Source organism: Heliangelus exortis, chromosome 5 (genome assembly GCF_036169615.1).
Source record: "Heliangelus exortis chromosome 5, bHelExo1.hap1, whole genome shotgun sequence".
NCBI lineage: Eukaryota > Metazoa > Chordata > Aves > Apodiformes > Trochilidae > Heliangelus > Heliangelus exortis.
Genome location: NC_092426.1, coordinates 17,459,802 through 17,478,331, shown reverse-complemented (window position 1 = coordinate 17,478,331; position 18,530 = coordinate 17,459,802). Strand labels below are relative to the sequence as shown.

Sequence of the window (18,530 nt, the reverse complement as noted above, 5' to 3'; positions counted from 1 at the left end):
TACCTGAACCAGCAGAGTTATTGGTCCACTTTTATCCACCTCCAATATTTCACCGTTCTTTGTGCCCACTAAAATATGACCATGTCCTAAAGATATGGCACGTATAGAAGGATTATCTTCTAAGAGAAGACCTGGAATATGAACATGTTAGAAGACAGAGAATTCCCAAGTATTCCTTAAAGAGAATTTTTCACACATAAGCACATTACATTATGTCCATAGGAAAAGATACTCAGTAGTAAACAAGTAAAAGCATAACCCTGCATGGAAGAGCTTAAATGTTTGCACTCATTTGGGAGCATTCAGCAATTACTTAACTGATGACACTACCCTTTCTTCTCAACAAAGCATCTTTGAAGTTTTATCAGCCTAACCCATTTAATCTAAATATAAAAATGTTCATGAGAAGGATCAACAATACAAATCTATTGATAGAATTTATGGTACTTTCAAATCTATCTTCTTATTGAACATATGGGAAGAATGAGATACTCTGCAGTAGAATGTTTTAGTTAGTATGTGTTCCCATTCATGACTTTTGAAAATCAAACCACATACATTAAAATACAGCAAATGTAATTGTAAGAGAAGGGGAGAGAAAATTATATCTAGACTGCAGAATTGTTCATTGAATCAAGAATAAATGGAAGAAATAGCAATAATAGGAATAAAATGTTGTCCAAAAAATTCAGAAGACATACACATTTACAGTAAAATAAGTAATAAAATATACTAATAACTTAGAAAACTAACCACAACACTGAATTCCATCTCTACTCAAAAACAACAAATCAGACAAGGTAATTTATTGTTGGAAATATAATAGCTTTACTAGGTTTTTGATAATCACTCAAAAAATAAATGATCTGGGCAGTAAAAGACTCAAGGTTAGATCAATTCAGACAGGTAAGGCAAATATGATCTGAACTCAGCGAATGTGCAAAATACCATGCCCCAACAGAAAAAATGCTTCAGTAAGTCATTAATAAATCATCAGACCTAATAAAGCTTAAAAAAAAAAATTATTTTTAGAATTCAATATGGAAAATTTGGATTTCCCCCAACTGTAGATAGCAGCTCCACAGAAAGAGAGTTTTCCAAAGAAAGTATTTTAAATAAAATAAAAAATACAATAAATTCTTTGTTACCTTTAGACCCAGGGGCCAAAGCAGCCCTTTTGATGGCATAGGTTTTTAAACAACGTTCAAAAGTATCATCCCAAAGAGCTACTACCCCATCCTTTCCTCCAGTGACAAATCCCTGGTGGGGAGAAAATTACAAATTATAATCAATTATTATCTTTCCTTGATTTTTTCAGTGACTTTTCCCACTACTGAACATGGATTATATACAACACTGCAATGCACAGGACTACAGATGTTCAAGATTAGGAGATCACGAAGAACAAAATGATTGAATTCTCTTCCTGATGCAGGTAGCACAGTTCTGTAAAGTTCATGTACACAGGGTAGATTCAAAAGTTGTAATAAATAAATTTCTCCCATGGTAGAAAAAGAATTTAAATAGCATACTGAAATGTTTTTACTTGTTATATACTTAATATTCCCTTGGCATCTCACCTCATTACTCCGAGACAAACTTAGTACACTAATCACAAAAATATGATTAGTGCCTAAATTGTTCAAATATATACATGTTCATGCCATTCAGTCTTCAAAAATTATTTCCAGATACTTAATGAAGCAACATCTATACTTAAGACTGAAGCAATTAGTGCTTGTCTTTGGAGAACATAGTTCTTGCAATATAAACAAGCACGCTTTGTCCAAATCTACTGTATACTGGAACTCAGATATTAGAAAGTGGAATAACTTGGTCTAACCTAGCAAGACACAAAGATATACATAACTTCAAGCACACAAGTAACTGGAACACCCATTCACATTTAAGCACATGTCTAAAGGCTTTCATGAGTCAAAAGATGTTGAGAATCAGGAGACAGTACATAGTGATCTACAGATTGAATGCTTATATACGAGTAGAATTAGAGGACAAAATAAGAAGAGCACAATCCTCTTCCTCTCTGAAAAGCTCACATATTCCATTAAATTTCCAGGTGCCTAAATCAAAAAGAACAGTGATCATAGGTCACTGTTACTTCTTTAGGAAGAGATCATAAAAATTACTGAATGTCACTGAGCCACAGGGTTTGAAAAACGGTGCTACATAGCAAGAATTAGGGACATTTCTAAATTTTCTGTAATGGAAATAAAGCCACGAATTCCTGAATTTGAGGAAGGCCTAACTTCATAGACTTTTTTTATCTGGACATCAAAACACAACAAGCAGTTAGTTTATTTACTTTTTCCAGTGCGTGCATGCTGAACACAGGACCATCATGTGCTTTGACAGCTTTTATGAGAAACACATCTCTCCAAATACACACATCCCCTGTGGATGTTCCAGAGAATGCCATCTCTTCAGTCCAGCCATACACTGCACACATCATTGTGTCAGTTCTTCCCAATGGGCCTATGCAGCCCTTTCTCCCAATTAGTCCTCCACCTGGGCTCAAAACAAAAACAAGTAATTAGATGTATGCATAGAGTAACTTTCCAGAAACTAAACAACCTTACCCAGAGCAAGACCTCTTATTCTGATTCAAAAATGCTCGCCAAAATATAAGCCTGAGAAGTTCCCATAAAATATTTTTTTTCTACTGTGTGGCATCTTTCAAGAAAAAAAAAAAAACCCTTTCAACTTACTACTCATATCTGGAAGTGAAACGTACATACAAAGAGAAAGTGCATTTGTAAGCCTACATCTAAACCATAAACTTAGTATCTACCAAAGAGTTCACAGAAATTCCTAATGAAATTAACTTGAAAGTAGTTTAAATCTTGACACCCCATCCTTTTCATGCTTTCATCTTTTCAGTGAGGGGACTTCAAATTTTAATTTAGCAGTTTGCTATATTGGCTGCTGGAAAATAAAACTGTTATAGCTATATAACTTTTAGAATTCTTTAAGATACAATATCTAAAATAATTTTCCAGGTACGACACACAGTAACTTTTGGCTAGAAAGTCAGATTTATCACAATCCTCAGAGAAATTTCATCTGGTATAACAGAGAAGCCCCTCAGAATCTAAGCCTTCATACTTTTCTCACACTTAGGGAGAGGCAAGGTCTCTGACCGTCTCTGCCATCATTTGGCACTGACAAAAATTTAGTCTAAACTACCTGCTTCTCACACCAAGTGCACCTGCTCAAGTGCAGGTTTTAGAGACATGGCATTTGTTGAGGTGCACTGAGCACTCTCCTCCTCACCTCAACACTGCTGTTAACACAGTGTGTGTCACAGTGACTGCCTTGCCAGTGTTGCCTCTGTGGTTTCACACAGATGGGCTGCAGATTGAAGGTGTTTGATTCCTGCTGACTGAGCAATGTCAGAGGGAAAAGAGGCATTTTAAACACTTTCCTACCTTCATTCAAAATCACCACCTCCAGGCTTTCATCATAGTTAAGATTCCTTTGTAAGGAATTTACAGTAATCATTCTGCAACTATTCTGACATACTTTGTTCTTTGTATAGAAAGCAAGCAAAATTGCTAAAATTAATAATTTATAGAGCTTTCAACAACTTGCACTCAGGCAATCTTGATTAACTTCTGGAGGAGACAGAACTGAGAACACTAGTTCTTTGTCACAGACTTTTCTTTCCACAATTTTTTTTTAACAGGGAGTCATGTGAGTTAATGTTCATAAATTCTGCATGAATAATTAAAGGATTCTTAGTAGATAAGATGGTCTTCTACACAACATATGTCTTTTTTTTTGAGATTTGAAACAATTAAAGTCCCACTAATATCAGCAAATGGATTTTTCACTCTTCAGAATTTTTTAGGCAGATCAAGAAAACTGCTTTATCTTGCTCTTTAATTTTTAAGTTCAACACAGGTATCTAAAAAAACAGGTCTCAATAGGCACACACATCTCCTTCAGGAACTTTGTCTGAATCTTTGCATGTGGATTTTTATAACCTTAAATATATTTATGCTTGTGCCTCCTAGCATCTGTAACATTTTCATATTACTATTAGGTATAAAAACAGATAGTAGGAAATCCAGGGTCCTTTCTACCTTTGCAGCTCTAGCTCCACAGCAAATTGATCTCAAAAAGAATTCCCACAACTGCCATAATAACAATTTATGTTATTTCTATCAGGGAAAGAAAACTTGGAGATACACAGTGAAAACAACAATAAAAGAGACACAAAATTTATACTTTAAGTAACAGAATGCTGTAACTCTGAAAAGTATTCTTACCTGCTCTACGCCAGAATTTCATGTGTTTAATTCCAACTGTGATCAATTTTTCAGGCATATAAGGATTAATCTTAACAACAAAAATCTTATCCTTGCTTCCCCTGAAATGCAAAGAAAAGTATTTTAAAATATAACAATTCATGGTTTTCAATAGGTTAGGGTTTTTTTTTTTTGCTAATATATACCTTCTCTGTCTTGCTAACATTTACTTCCAAATCATTAACAAAAATTTATATTGAAGGGGAAGGAAGCCGAAGAACTAACATAGTGAGTCCTGTCCTATTTTCATTACCCTACAGTTTCCAAAGCAGGTGAGTAATTATTTTACCTCAGAAATGCACTAGTTGGCATTTTCTTTGAAAAAGATTATATATTTGCAGTAAGCTTAGGTATTCAGACATCTGACAGGTAATAATGAGAAACTTACAGGTGTAAAGTTCTAAACGTTATTTAAGTCTCTCATCTTGAAAAATAAATTGATATTCTCATCCACTTTTAACTGGGTTTTTTTATAAACAATAAATCTGTTGTGTGGTTTAGATTTCTTACTATGCTTTTATCAAAATGCCTTGTTTCAGTCCTATAGATTGAAATTTTTCAACTATATTTGCTATATATGCAAATTCTTCGTACTAGATTTTTTTCTCTTCAAAATGCAGAAGAGCCTCTAATCCTTAATTTTTGCTCCCTATACAAGAGTGACAATAATCTTTTACCTTCTGGTTTTTTTTCAGACCACTAGACTAACTAGTAACAAAAAGCATGAACTAGTTTCTTTCCAAACTCATACTGACATCTCCAAAGTGCAGGTACTGCTCTCACATATTCTATTCAATTCCTCCAAATAGGTAGGAAGAAAAACACTCCTGAACCTAAATCCAGCATGAACTGTCAAAAGTTTGATTTAAAACAAACAAAGAAATATATGTTGAGGTAAAAAAATACTAAAACCGTAAAAGTCACATGAAAATGTGATCACTCCTCTGTCAGGGGAGGTTTAGATTGGATGTTAGGAAAAAATTCTTTACAGAGAGGCTGATCAGGCATTGGAATGGGCTGCCCAGGGAGGTGGTGGATTCTCTGTCCCTGGAGGTTTTTAAAAAGAGACTGAATGTGGCACTCAGTGCCATGGTCTGGTAACCACAGTGGTAGTGGATTAAGGTTTGGACTTGATGACCTCAGAGGTCCTTTCCAACCTGGCTGATTCTGTGATTCTGTGAAAAGTAGGCAAAGGAAAGGCCCCAACCAGTATCTCCACAGAAGCCAAGCTAATTAGGCTTCCAACAAACAACTTTAAAAAGAAAATGAGAATAACTATTCTTGAAGAACAATAATGGATTTAATGGATATAAAGGAAGTTGATACCCTTGAAATTGTACCTGAAGAGAATAAAAAATCCCTTTCAAGCCCATCTTGGACAATATTCAGTGTATCCATAGCAAATCCAGAGAGTAGGGAAAACTCCACCCACATTACTGCTTTTTATTAGAGCAGTAAAAACCAACAAAGTCAAAGGTTTCAAAGACATTACTCAACATTGGAAATAAGATTCTATCTTGTAGATTAAACTCTATTAAATAAGGATATGAAATAATCTGTGTAGAGTCAAATAAACTAGAAAAATATTTAACATTTGGAGGTTATTTAGTCCAGCTTCCTGTTCAAAGCAGAGCTAAGTTCAGATTGGCTCAGGCTGCTCAGGAGCCTTAAAGAAAAGAGAACTGAGCAAAACAACTGCAAACTACTATCCCAATAAAGATGTGACCTCTGATGAAAAGGGTCTGAAAAGCAGAGCATACATCACTATCTCTGGGAGAGCTAAAAGAAGTGCATGGAGTGAGTTTTAAAGAAATTATTTCAGAACTCATCAAAAGAAATGTAAACAAACATTGTCTCCTGTGTCTTCACCCATTCAACTGTCACTACTGATTCTTGTTGACTCTTACCAGAGCTTCAGTTTTCGTTTCCAAAGAAAGTTTTAAGGCTGTACTAAATGTTATTTCCTGTACCTCTTAAGTGATAGAAACTGCTAATTTAATAGAGATCTGCTTGCCTTTAATGAATATATTTTGCTTACTGACATTAGAGAGAAAATCTAGGGACAAATTTGCAAGAAAGTTAAATTCCTACCTTACTGCTGAAAGCTTTTCTCCTTTCTTCCAGTCCCAGAGTACAATAGTGTGATTATCATCTATTCCCACAGAAGCCAGTCGTTTCCCATCCGCTAGAAAAATAAATTTATGATTAAGAGAGTAGATAGATAACATTATGTTGCAATAATAGGAAACTAGATTAAATAATATTGTAACTTTAGAGATACTATAAGAAGAATGCACAGAGGTAAACAATCTATGATGTGCTTAGAAGCACATCTGTCACCTATTTGCTCTTAAACTTGAGTGGTCGGTTGGAGGGCATTTAGGATTTTAAGCTACCCCGTATAAAAAACTCTGAAAATCCTTGCTGATTTCTAAACAGGGAAGCACTGAAGCACGTTTATGAAATTTCTTTAAATTTAGTATCAGTATGAAGTCTTCGAGAAGCTCTGACACATACCCCATGTTAACCTCCAAGACAGATATTATTTGTGCTCAATTGTGATCAACTACTTTCTGACATGTAACCATCTTTAAAATTGCTATGTATCCATGCCAGAATTTGGGAATTCAGATTCGTGTCTTGAAAAAGGAGAACCAAAGAAGGATAAGAAACATCAAGGACCCCAAACTACTCATCTTTCCAATAAAAATCTTTACTGTGATGTTAGAGATCCTGTCTAATAAATTCAGTTCATTAAAGAATGAATGGAAGCCAGTGGAGAACATGAAATTTAACACTGGTAGTGGAATTCAAGGGACATGGTACAAAAAACTTAAAAGTTTAAATGACAGTTTCTTATGCTAGTATAAGGTGGAGGGGCTGTTTCCATCCACAACTCTGTAAATGGAATTCCTGCAGCTGTCAGTGAGCTGCCCAATTGTTCTGCAGGATCAAATTGGAAAAAAGAAGTGCACGTCTGATCAATTTGCTCAAAAAATCGCTTACACAGTTGCACTGCAGACACAACACTCAAGATCCCTGGGCCTGCCTCATCTCATACAATCAAAAGACTTTCCAAAGTGATAGCTCAGCTACTAAATGGCATAGAACCTGTTCTTGCATTTTCTGATGTTCAAGACTTCAGCAATTCTTTTAATGTATTATCACTTTAAGACAGCCTCTCATTTAACACTGATGACTGCAGAATATTTGTAATACAAAATGTTTAGTGTCTAGGAATTCCCAATTGCTCATTAGAAATTGCTAACTTGTATTTTCAAACAGAAAATTAAAAATTTATATAAATAAATAAATACTTATTACCTGAAAAATCAACAGCACAAACACCATACTGGTGATAGCCCTTTAATACCGAGATTGGTTTTATTGTTTCTGTATCCCAAATGTGTATTGAGGAATCTCGACCAACCTGAAAACATACATATTTGTAATAATTTTTTTCATTTCTCAGTTACATCAAACAGTTGTTTAAAAGTATAATATTGACAAATACTTAAAAGTATTTGTAAAAGGTTACACCAATAGTATTTTCCTAGTATCACTTCTGTCTGATCAGCAGTATATTACTCCTCCTTCTCCTTTACAAATACCACTTCCCAGATGGCTCTGTATTCCCTCCAAAGAACTCAGGCAGATTAATCACAATTAACTAGAATCTTCTTGGGGAAAGGGAACCAGGGGAAAGTCCTTCATTGACTGCACTTTAGCATTTTTAGTTCACCAATTCTCTATCAATCATTACCTGTCTAAAAATAAAAGGTTATTTTTATTGCTAGTAAATAAGCTACTCTATGTTTGAGAAATCAAGGTCACTTCTGTTGTGTTCTGGTGACATCACAAGTGTCTAACAAATCAAATTCTAATGCACCTACGAAGTAATGTCCACTAGAATGGCACTAATGCAGGCAGGTAACTAGAAATTGGTAAGAAATGGGATATAGCTTCTTTTCAACTATGTACAAGCATTATTAATCGATATTTTAAAAGATTATTTGCTACTCCAAAGATTTTGTACCTCAGCTCATAAAAAAGGACTACAAACCAAGAATAACACTCTCCTGTATTTAAGACCAGGGACAGGAATCAAGAAAACCAGGATCTATTTCTGGTTTTGCCACAAACTTAGTATGTGATGTTTGTAAAGCTGTTTGTAACACCCACTATTGGCAAATTCTAAATCAGTGTTGCATGGGGCACCTAATTTCTTCATTACCTAATTTCTGCAGGTAACATCACATATAACAGCATATAATGTCTACATATACTATGTATGTATGTATGTATGTGTATATATACCAGTATATAATATAAGCATTGATACTACATTTAAAATGTAGTAAATCCAGTTACATTTTTATTGATAGTCATTACCACTCTAAGATTCAATTGACTCAGTTCTCACATTTAGCACTTAATCTCTAAACTGACCTGCAAATTTATGTTATTCTCCAACATTTTTACGCAAATCAAGGGCACTATAAGCCAAGCTTATTTTTATTAAAAAATTCTGATTATATGTTCTCCAATTTATTACATAATACTAACAATAATAAGTATATTAATAATTTAAACCCACGAAATATCAAATCAAACCTTCAAGGCAAGGTGTGTAAACATTTACAGGAAGAGATATTTGTCAGAAAACATGAGTAAAAAAAAAAATTCACCTAAAATTACTGCCTGGCAACAGATAAAATGAACTGCTTTAAGTACTTTAATCAGATACATACTCGTGTTGCACGTACAAACAGTAAACAGTTTGGCTATTGGTGATAACCATAAATAGTATGCATGAAACTGAAGTGCCAGAATGTAGTAACAACTTCCTGTCATATAATAATACACGAATGTAATAATCACACAGGTAACTTCACAACTTAGATACTAAAAATATATAATTTTAATTGTACATTTTCTCTGCTTGTTATGAAGAAGTAACATAATGTTGAATAAAAAATATGAATCTATTCTTACATAAAGAAGAGGTTAAAAAAAATAATCTATCAACCAAAGAATCAGAGATGTGTAAAGAATATAAAGAAAAAAAAACTTAAGTTACAGATTTTTAGTCTTTCACCTGAATAAATGTAGATTGGGCTTCCTTCATCCAAAACAGGCTTTTCTAAATTCAGTAGTAACAACTTCATATTCTATTGCAGATAAACATGCATCCTACCTGGCCTGTTGCCACGTAGTCCTTCAAGGGATGAATAGCAAGGCAAAGAATGTCATCATCATGACCTAGATAAAAGCGCTGTGTGTTCTGCTGCCGATTGTACACCACTCCCACTGCTGCCACATGGTACACGATTTCGCCCGTCTGAGTGTAAAACAAATTGCTTCGACAGTCGTAACCTCTGTAACTAATTAAAGGAAAAAAGTTTGTTCATCAGGATCATAACCATAGGCAAAGAAAATCTGAGACAAATTTTTGCAAGATGCATTTTACACGTGTAAAAAATAAGATTACTTACCAATTATCGTTATGGTGTTTCAAGATTATTAACACATTTTCCCAAAGGAACACCAAGTTACTCATTTCGTTTACTATTTAGACATCAGCAGTAGTAGCATTAGTTTGAAAATGGCTGCTATTTCCTAGTTACTTTCCACAACTTTTTAAAAAGAGGAATAGCTTTTAACTTTCTTGGATCACATGGAGAACTCAGGAATTAAGTGAAATAGACCAAACTAGCACTTTGGAAATCTTTTCTCTGTTCTTTATAAAAAATAAGGCAGCAAAAGTTTCCAAAAGATTGTGGACAACACAGACATCATAAACCAAAGTTTCTGGAACCTTGCTGACAGACATCAAATGCATAAATTTGCTTCCAGCTAGTTTTCTTTTTTGAGGGAAAACCTGTCTCCTTTCCATACTGATAAAACAACTGACACGAGTAGGCCAATGTCCAACTGAGGTAAGTGTGCACTATCACAGTGAATGCATTTCTTCCTAGGTGTGATTTAGTAAAAACATAAAAAACAAGAGTGGCATTTTCAAAAAGCCTAGGGTCCTAGCTTTAGAAGTAATTTCAGAGATTCAGAAACCTAAACTACACTAAATGAAACAACCAGGTTTTTAATATCCTTGACTGTGCTACCCTTAGTAGTCAAAGAACATTTAAAAACATGTAACTTAAATTAATCCCTTCATTTCTTCTGATACATGCAATATTCTATTTTCTCCTGATAACTCCTGTTTCCATCCTATTAATTCCCCAGCTATCCTTTTTCTGTTCCTTCCTCTGTTATTAAAGATCTTCAGTAAATCAACTGTTAAATTATTTTAGAAAGAAACAGGCAAATCTGGTTACATTTCTAAATATATAGTTACATTTACAGGAAGGGTACGACACTTAAATGCATTTGAATTGGCCATGAATTACATTTATTTAGGGATCCAAGTATTTTTGCACCCAGCTTCTAATTGAAGTAGTTGAAAAAAAGCCATGAAGATGATCAGCCAGACATTCTAGGCAATTTTGACAAAAAGTTGTTTTCTATAACTAGATTTTCATCATCAGCAACTACAAACTAACAGAAATCTGTAATGCCGATGTTATACTTCTCACTATATTAATTGGTTTGCTTAACTAAAAGCATGCATCATCAGAAAAAATTAAGTTATTTTAAGAGGGGAACAGTACAGGTCTTTAAAACACAAGACAATGATGTAACTGTACACACACCAGTAAGTGTCATGAACAAAATGAATGGAATAGTATTAAGACAGTTGCTGCATATTAAACAGTTCAAAGGTTTAAATGATAGAGAAATTATGCAGTCCAGGTAGAAAGGTCTTTCATTAAAGTATATAAAGCTTTCCTTGGGTACACAGTGCAAGCAGGTGACCAACTTTAGTTTAATGAACACTATTATGAAAACTCCCACCATGATCCATGTTCACAAATACCAGACCCATGCATTTCTGGGAAACACCACAGCAGGTTTGAACATGCTGTATTCTGTTTGCTCACCCACACTCCATGAAGTGCTATTTATATCATATGTGATTAGAGAAAAACTGCTAAAATCATCTCACTATGCTTTTAAACTGACCAGATGGTTCAGGTCCATTACTCATCAGATAAAGAACACTTCATCTCCTCTTAATGATGTTCATGAGATTCTTCCCTAACTAGTTCCTCTAGCCCATCCAGGTCCCTCTTGGTAGCAGCACAGACATTTGGTGTACCAGTCACCAGTTTTGTACTGTCTGAAATACTGCCCAGTCCAAAGCTGGGTCTCAGTAGCAAGCAAAGTGAACTTCCCAACCAGCAAAACCTGACAGCACAGAGTTAAAAGTTTCTAAATAAGTCTCCCTCAGACCCACTTTTTAGATTGGTATTCACAGGCAGGTTCTTAACTTCACGTTTGGTCCTAGCTCAGCAACTTTTCAGTGTCTCCTAACTTACTGTCCCTTCAAGGTCTCCAGAAATCTCTCTTTTCATATAGCCAAGGCTCAGCTATATGCCTGTCTGTTCCCTGTGCTTCTCAAAGCAACCAGAAATTTAGACTCACAAAAAAGGTGCAGACTACTCACCCATGCTTTGCTCTCTCCACCTGTGTCCTTCACTAACAATTTGCCCCAGCAGTAAACACATGTGGATGTTCTAAAGCTGATTTCTGCCAGACTCAAAGCGATGCCTGCCTGCTTGCCCTCCCTGGCTCCACACTTCTTTCATTTTAAGGGGACATAATATTCAGTGACCTACAGTAACTAGGTAGAAAGTAAACAAAAATAACCTATCACAATATGCAACATCAATACTTTAAGGACATGGCACAACATTCAGGGAGTGGCAGGGATTATAAAGTCAGGCACAGTGCCAAAGATTATCTGGACATAATTTTCCTGTGCTCTACTCCACGCTGTGTACTGTTAAAAATACTAGAGCTCCTCTGCAAGCACAGACTAATAAAATAAATGCTGACTATGCATCCAAAATGAGACTATTTTAAAAAGCAATTAAGAAAAATATGTGCTAAAAAACATAATGCTTTACAAATACTAGACATTGAGCAATTTCCTACAGGCTTAGAAGTCATCTGTAGAAGTAAAAAGCATTAAGACAGCAAGAGTCTCAGATCCTTCAACCTGCTGCACAGAAATTCAGAATTTTCAAAATTCTTGTCATAATGATTGCTTATATATCCTAAGGTAAGCATAGTGAAACTAAGTATATTACTGCCATATATCACAGGACCATGCAAAACATCCAAATGTATCTAGGATATAGAAAAATAGTTCTTATTACTCATATCTGTAACATTTTATGATCAGAAGTCTGGATTTTAGTTCACTTCCTCCATTTATTTAAAAAAGGTTTATTGTCTGTTGTTCACAATTAAGATAAAACATATTTTGCCAAAATACCAGGCAGTGCTAAGGTATTTTGTAATCCAGTTAAATACATCTGGTCTTTCCCACATGCTAGTTTAATAACACCCTAAATTACTTGTACTTTTCACCTGAAGGATAAAGTGATGTTTAGACAGTTCATGCAGAGATGAAAAGAAGCACATTTCAGTGTAGAGATCATTGCCTAAGAATACTGTTCCAAAATACTTACTACTCCATATTATTAAATCAATTTAGAACTGCATTTATTAGCTAATCTCAGAAAAAAGCACAAAGAGAAAATATTTCTTCACAATGAGACAACAAACCACAAATCTCATTTACAAGGCATCCTGATTAGCAAATGAAGCAAAATGAAAGTAAAAATGAAAACAAACTCTGCATTACAGTTATTGGAGAATATAGAAGGAGGCACAATAAACATAACACTGCATTCTGCAGCAGGAGATGTTTTCAAGAGGCCTTCAGCAACAGCTAAACAAACCATTGATCCGGGACTGATACAAGTTTATATGACAGCAACTTCCAGAAGAAAAGATAGCTACCTTAGTACTATATAAGAAAAAGAAAAGAATTACCATTACAAAGGTCCTGAATAGCAGGGACTGTTTGAGATTAAGACAGGTAAATGTAGGTGTTCACATGTGTGTCAGATATATCAAAAACTGAATTTTAGTCAACAGTGGTCTAGCCAATACAGTCAATGAAACCTGCAGGGCTACTCAGCTGAGCAGTCAGCATTTCATTTTAGCTGATCCAAATAACTCATTATGCTCCAGTGACTATTGACTGGATCTTCACTTACTGTGGCAGAAAGTTAGAAACACATACACCACCACCTACTTTTAGGCACACGACTGTAAATTCTTTAACCTGAAGCTGGATCCCACCCACACTTGCAAGATACAAATCTACAGAGCACTAAGAAGCAAGTTCATAACTGAGATAAGAATCAATGTCCATAGTATGTCTGGTGTTGTGTTTCAAAACTTGTAGGTTACTTTTGAAAAGAAATATGGAATGTAGTACAACCATCTCCCCAAAATCTCCAGCAGGAAAATATACCCAACACAAACATGTCCGAGGCCAGCCTTTAGCTCAAAGGTAGAGATATTTGAAAAAAACCAAAAAAGTTTTGTATGGCAATAGAGTTTTTTTCAATAGGATGCACTCATAGCCTACTTCCCTCAGATGCTATTTGTAGGCCCTCTGGTAGGAATCCATGCAAGGTGTTACAAGATTCTCATTTAAGAGCATGAGAAATCCTGTGTAATTTTGAAACCTAACTAAATTTCATCTTACAATAAGATCAGCTCAGTGGAAATCTTAAAACTCAAAGTAAATTTTGCTTAATTTTTTGAAACCATTTCTTAGAGTTTATTAAGAAATTTTAAAAAGTTCCTCTTTCAAGGCAGTTGACAAATTCAAAACACAAAACCAACGTGCTCAAAACCAAAGAAATGAAAAAGAGCTTCCTATTCCCTTACTTTCAAAAAGTACCACTTTTACACTTCCAAGGAACATCCAAGACATTTCCATCACAGCTAAGGAAAGATGAAGCAAAGCAGGTCTCTCGGTCAGAGAATATGCCTATTACTCACTTGGATGTGGTTCACTTTAAAGTTAACAGTCTGGACATTGAGAAAAATCTGTTGTTCAGCATGGATTCTTCATTAGTTTCCTTGATGCCCAATGGATAACCAGACAGAACTCAACTGGACATTCTACTTCTGGTCATTCCTGGATATTCTGTTCAAGCTTCACTTCTGTTGTGAGGGAAATAACAATAATCCCAAAGATCCAGGGCCCTTGTTTGTACTACATCTTCTTCAGGATCATTTGGTTTGACTCTTAGACCAAATTTTGAAGTCTGCATGCAGCTATCCACCTCAGTGCATTTTCTACACAGATATAAAAATCTTCAACTGAGAATTTTGGAGCATCCAAAACAGAGCTAAAAAACAACCAAACCAACTCTGTACCAGGCTTCACAGTCATCATTATTTCCAAGGTATTTTCAGACTCCATGTCGTCTACAGGCAAAATTGTTGAGTTGAATGATTAACTATTCTTAGCCAATTAATATATCAGGTATTCCATATGGCCCTTCCTAAGCTATCATTATGAACACAAACAGTACCAATGACTTATCTGTGCAGCTAGTTATCACCTGAAAAGAAGCTGTATTCCTGAAGAGAGGTATCTTTTGAAAGGAAAACACAGTATTACTTGATTTCCAATGCCTTAATATAATAAAGGCTTTGGTTTTGCTTTTTATCAAGGGAATTAATATTTGTGATCATTGTCCTAATATAGTAGGACTGTCTATAACCTACTGTCAGTTTGCTTTAAAAGACCACAGCTCTGCCCTGATGAAAAAGTGATCACTTATGTAGAGTTATAGCAGACTACCAAATCCTAAGATTTCAAGGATGCATCTGCAAGTAATTTTGTTATTCAAAATAGTACCATAAAGAAAATGACACAATTTTAATTCACTTAGAGGATCTATTAGGAGCTAAACTTAATTCTTAAACTAACAGAGGCATGTGCAGATTGTTTCAGATTAGCTATAGTTTATAATTTTTTTTAATTAAAAACTAATAGAAATACCACTTAGTACAGAACAACAGTCAACTTCAACAAGTTTCTGTTGCAGTCTCCATAATAATACAACAAAGAGACCTGTTACTTTCCAGATACTGAAAAATATGGATGATAGCCAAACATTGTATTTTGTCACTTCTATTCAAACAATAAGTATCAGCTAAAGTTCCAGTGTCTGTTTCTTGTAATTAAGTGTAAATTTGTTTTTACAGAAATAAATAAAACCAGCGAATCACAGAGCAACTGACCTAAAAATCTTTTAGCAGATTATTAAATTGTAAGTACCAATCTAAAATCACAGCCTGTTTGTATATTTTAAAGAATCTAAGTTTTCATACCCGTGAACAAAATGTAATCTTATACTGTTCCCTGGAGCTCGCTCTCGTCTCTTAGAAGCTGCACTTTTTCTTTTTTCTTTGCATTGCTCTTTAAGCTGAGGTAGATCTTCTTTGTAAACCTTTAGGAAAGAGCATACTTTTAAATTAAGAGATTCCATAAGAAAAGCAAATTTTTTACAATTCAGCTGCAGTTATCACCCAAAAGATATTATGCAGACATCACTGAAGAAAATCTCAGCTGAGTGTAGCTGGTTACTTTATAGAGTAACTTGTTTACCAGTAACAACCTAACTCTAATAGACCATGCTGGGAATACATGTTATTATTTTTTTTCTCTATTGTATTTTAAATTTTTTAACTCATCAGATAATAACTGTTCTAAAGGTTTTGATCAGTTCTTGCACAGCCCTCAGTTTCCCTCAGTTTCTTTTTCTTCACAAAAGATTGTTCATAAAAGATCAACTTAAACCCTGGGAAGCATTTCTACTGCCATTCAAGTGAAAATCTTTACCTGTCGACGATAGGTGATCTGTGTCTCTTGTTCAATTTCCGAATCCAGCTCTGGAACATCAGACTGATCTGAATCTGATTCATCACTGTTAGAATCAACCAGGCTCTCTGCCACCAAGAAAACAGAAACAGAAAATGAACAACAAACCAGAATGCCTTTTAAGTAACTGCTTGATGTTTCTGATTCGATAATCGATGTTTATATTAACAGCTGTATAAACTGCTAATAATTGACAGGCTGACAGGATCAATTCTGCTGATACAGTAGAAATAAACAGTGATTTAAGTATGATTTTTTGGTTTAGTTTTTGAAACAAGTTAGTTTTCATTAATTAAAATTATTTCATCAACATTTTTATTATTATTATTATTGAATTACTGAATGGTTTGGGTTAGAAGGGACCTTAAAGATTTTCTAGTTTCACTCCCCCTGCATGGGCAGGGACACCTTGCACTAGACCAGCTTGCTCAAAGTCCCATTCAACCTGGCCTTGAATGCTTCCAGAGAGGCAGCATCCAGAACCTATCCTTGTCTCCGTTAAAAAGCCTTTGGGTGCACTTTCTCCCCCCATGTCCCTTAAAATATCATCTAAATACTTCAAATTTTTAATCAATTTAGTATATACAGCTTAATATTCCAGTAACATGCAGGCAACAAGTTGTTAAAAATTTTGTAAAGGATGATATTTAAGGAATTCATAAATTCATATCTATGAGCCAAACTTTTATATTTTCCCTTTGCACAGTGAAAATGGTGAATTTTTTTCACCAACTTGCTAGACTGGGCATGCAGGGTGCGAGAATAAGTAGATAATGCTATCAGGTATTCCAGGCAGACACAAATTTTAAAGACCAATTTTATGCAGACTGACCGAATATTTATATCTCTACTTGCACCAAATGATTTTACTTCTCTTTTAGCCTCCCCCCCTCCCACCTTGGTTTGGTTTTTTTTCTCTCTCTAAAAAGTTACATACCTTGGGGTGCTATATGAAGGGAATCCTTCAACTTCCGGTCAGGGATAAATTTCCACTGAAAGACAGAATGGTCAGCTCCCCCGATGGAGACAACCCACTGGTGATCGTGTGACCACCGGACATTCGTCACGTGAGCAGAATGACCAAGATACTTTTTAAACTTTGCTCCTAGGACAAGAATAAAAAATCTTTTTTAATGCACGTGGACAAACATTTCAAAAGTACCTTAGGAAAAAAGTGTCACGAAAACCTTATAAAAAAGTAATAGTTTAATTAAGATATTCTAATTACTAGTGATACTTTAATTAATAGCAAAAACTTTTTACAGTATTCCCAAATTTTAATCCGCCTTTAAGACAATTTCTAAAATTTGGACTCTAGGATATAGTATCTTCAACAAGTCAAACACAAAGAGGGAAGACATATAATAGTGCTGTATGAGGTGCACTAAAGGAATTTTTAAAAGAATTTTATTCTATTTTTTATTAATTACTACATAATTACTACACAATCATTGGAGCAGTTACTAAACAGAAGTTCTGAACAGCCCTTCATTATAAAGATTCTTCTGGTTTTTCTTCAGTTTTATAATTCTAGCACAAAACAGGATAAAAAGGGAACAAATTCAGTTCACTGAAGACTGATTTCAAGAACATATTTTTAGATTACCAATAAAAGCTGTATCATTTTAAAAATAAAACCAGAAATATTGAGATGAAATATTTTTTTAATCACCTTTTATGAAAAGAGTTGAAGAGTTGAAAAAAACTACAGGGGGAAATCAGCCATTTTAAAAGAAATCAGTCGATCATTTCCTCAAGTACATACTGCTTGGAGACATACACACCCCAAGACCCATCACAAGGATCATGTGGCTCAAGCCAGCAGTAAACATGTCATGCTCAAACTGAATGATGCAATGGGGCAACTTTTTGTTTCCAATTTCAAAACTTGAAAGACAAGGCAAATTCTTTAGGTTAAGAGGACTCTTTTTAAAAAAAAAGCTGGCAAGCTTTTCCAGGCTCTCTCTCATCCTCATGATACCAGGTTGAAGAAAGAGATCTCAGCCATTGATTATTTGTTACAACTCAACTTGAATGGTGTCTAGCATGGAGTTCTTCCAACAGCTCTGAAAAAATTAAGCCTTTCTTATGTAAAAAGCTATACATCTCTCTCCTGTTCACTCTGACCTGAACAGTAAACTTGAAATAATATACCTTGATTTAGGCATCAATTTTAGGAATTTCACATGAGATCTGTCTTTATTGCTAGCAAAATTTTGAGGGAAAACATGTTGAAGTTTTTTTAACTTCCAGCAGCTCACAGTGGCATAATCTGATTACAGAGACAATCCTTTTTCACTTGTTTATTGCCTCTAGTCATTTAG

General features: G+C 34.8%; 1 protein-coding gene across 4 annotated transcripts in view; it reads right to left on the bottom strand.

The window, feature by feature from the left end:
- Positions 1-18,530, bottom strand: part of EML5 (EMAP like 5) — a 92,981-nt gene that overhangs the window by 36,091 nt on the left and 38,360 nt on the right. For all 4 annotated transcript variants that reach the window (XR_011726258.1, XM_071745801.1, XM_071745799.1 and 1 more), the window contains exons 11-20: positions 17,144-17,311; positions 16,168-16,274; positions 15,657-15,775; positions 9,526-9,712; positions 7,653-7,758; positions 6,420-6,513; positions 4,290-4,390; positions 2,324-2,526; positions 1,149-1,260; positions 4-131 (exon numbers count right to left, since the gene is read on the bottom strand). Coding sequence is in view for 3 of the 4 variants with exons in the window: in XM_071745801.1 (XP_071601902.1) it covers positions 4-131; positions 1,149-1,260; positions 2,324-2,526; positions 4,290-4,390; positions 6,420-6,513; positions 7,653-7,758; positions 9,526-9,712; positions 15,657-15,775; positions 16,168-16,274; positions 17,144-17,311 (1,325 nt within the window). In the remaining variant the exon portion in view is untranslated. The remainder of the gene's footprint in view (positions 1-3; positions 132-1,148; positions 1,261-2,323; positions 2,527-4,289; positions 4,391-6,419; positions 6,514-7,652; positions 7,759-9,525; positions 9,713-15,656; positions 15,776-16,167; positions 16,275-17,143; positions 17,312-18,530) is intronic.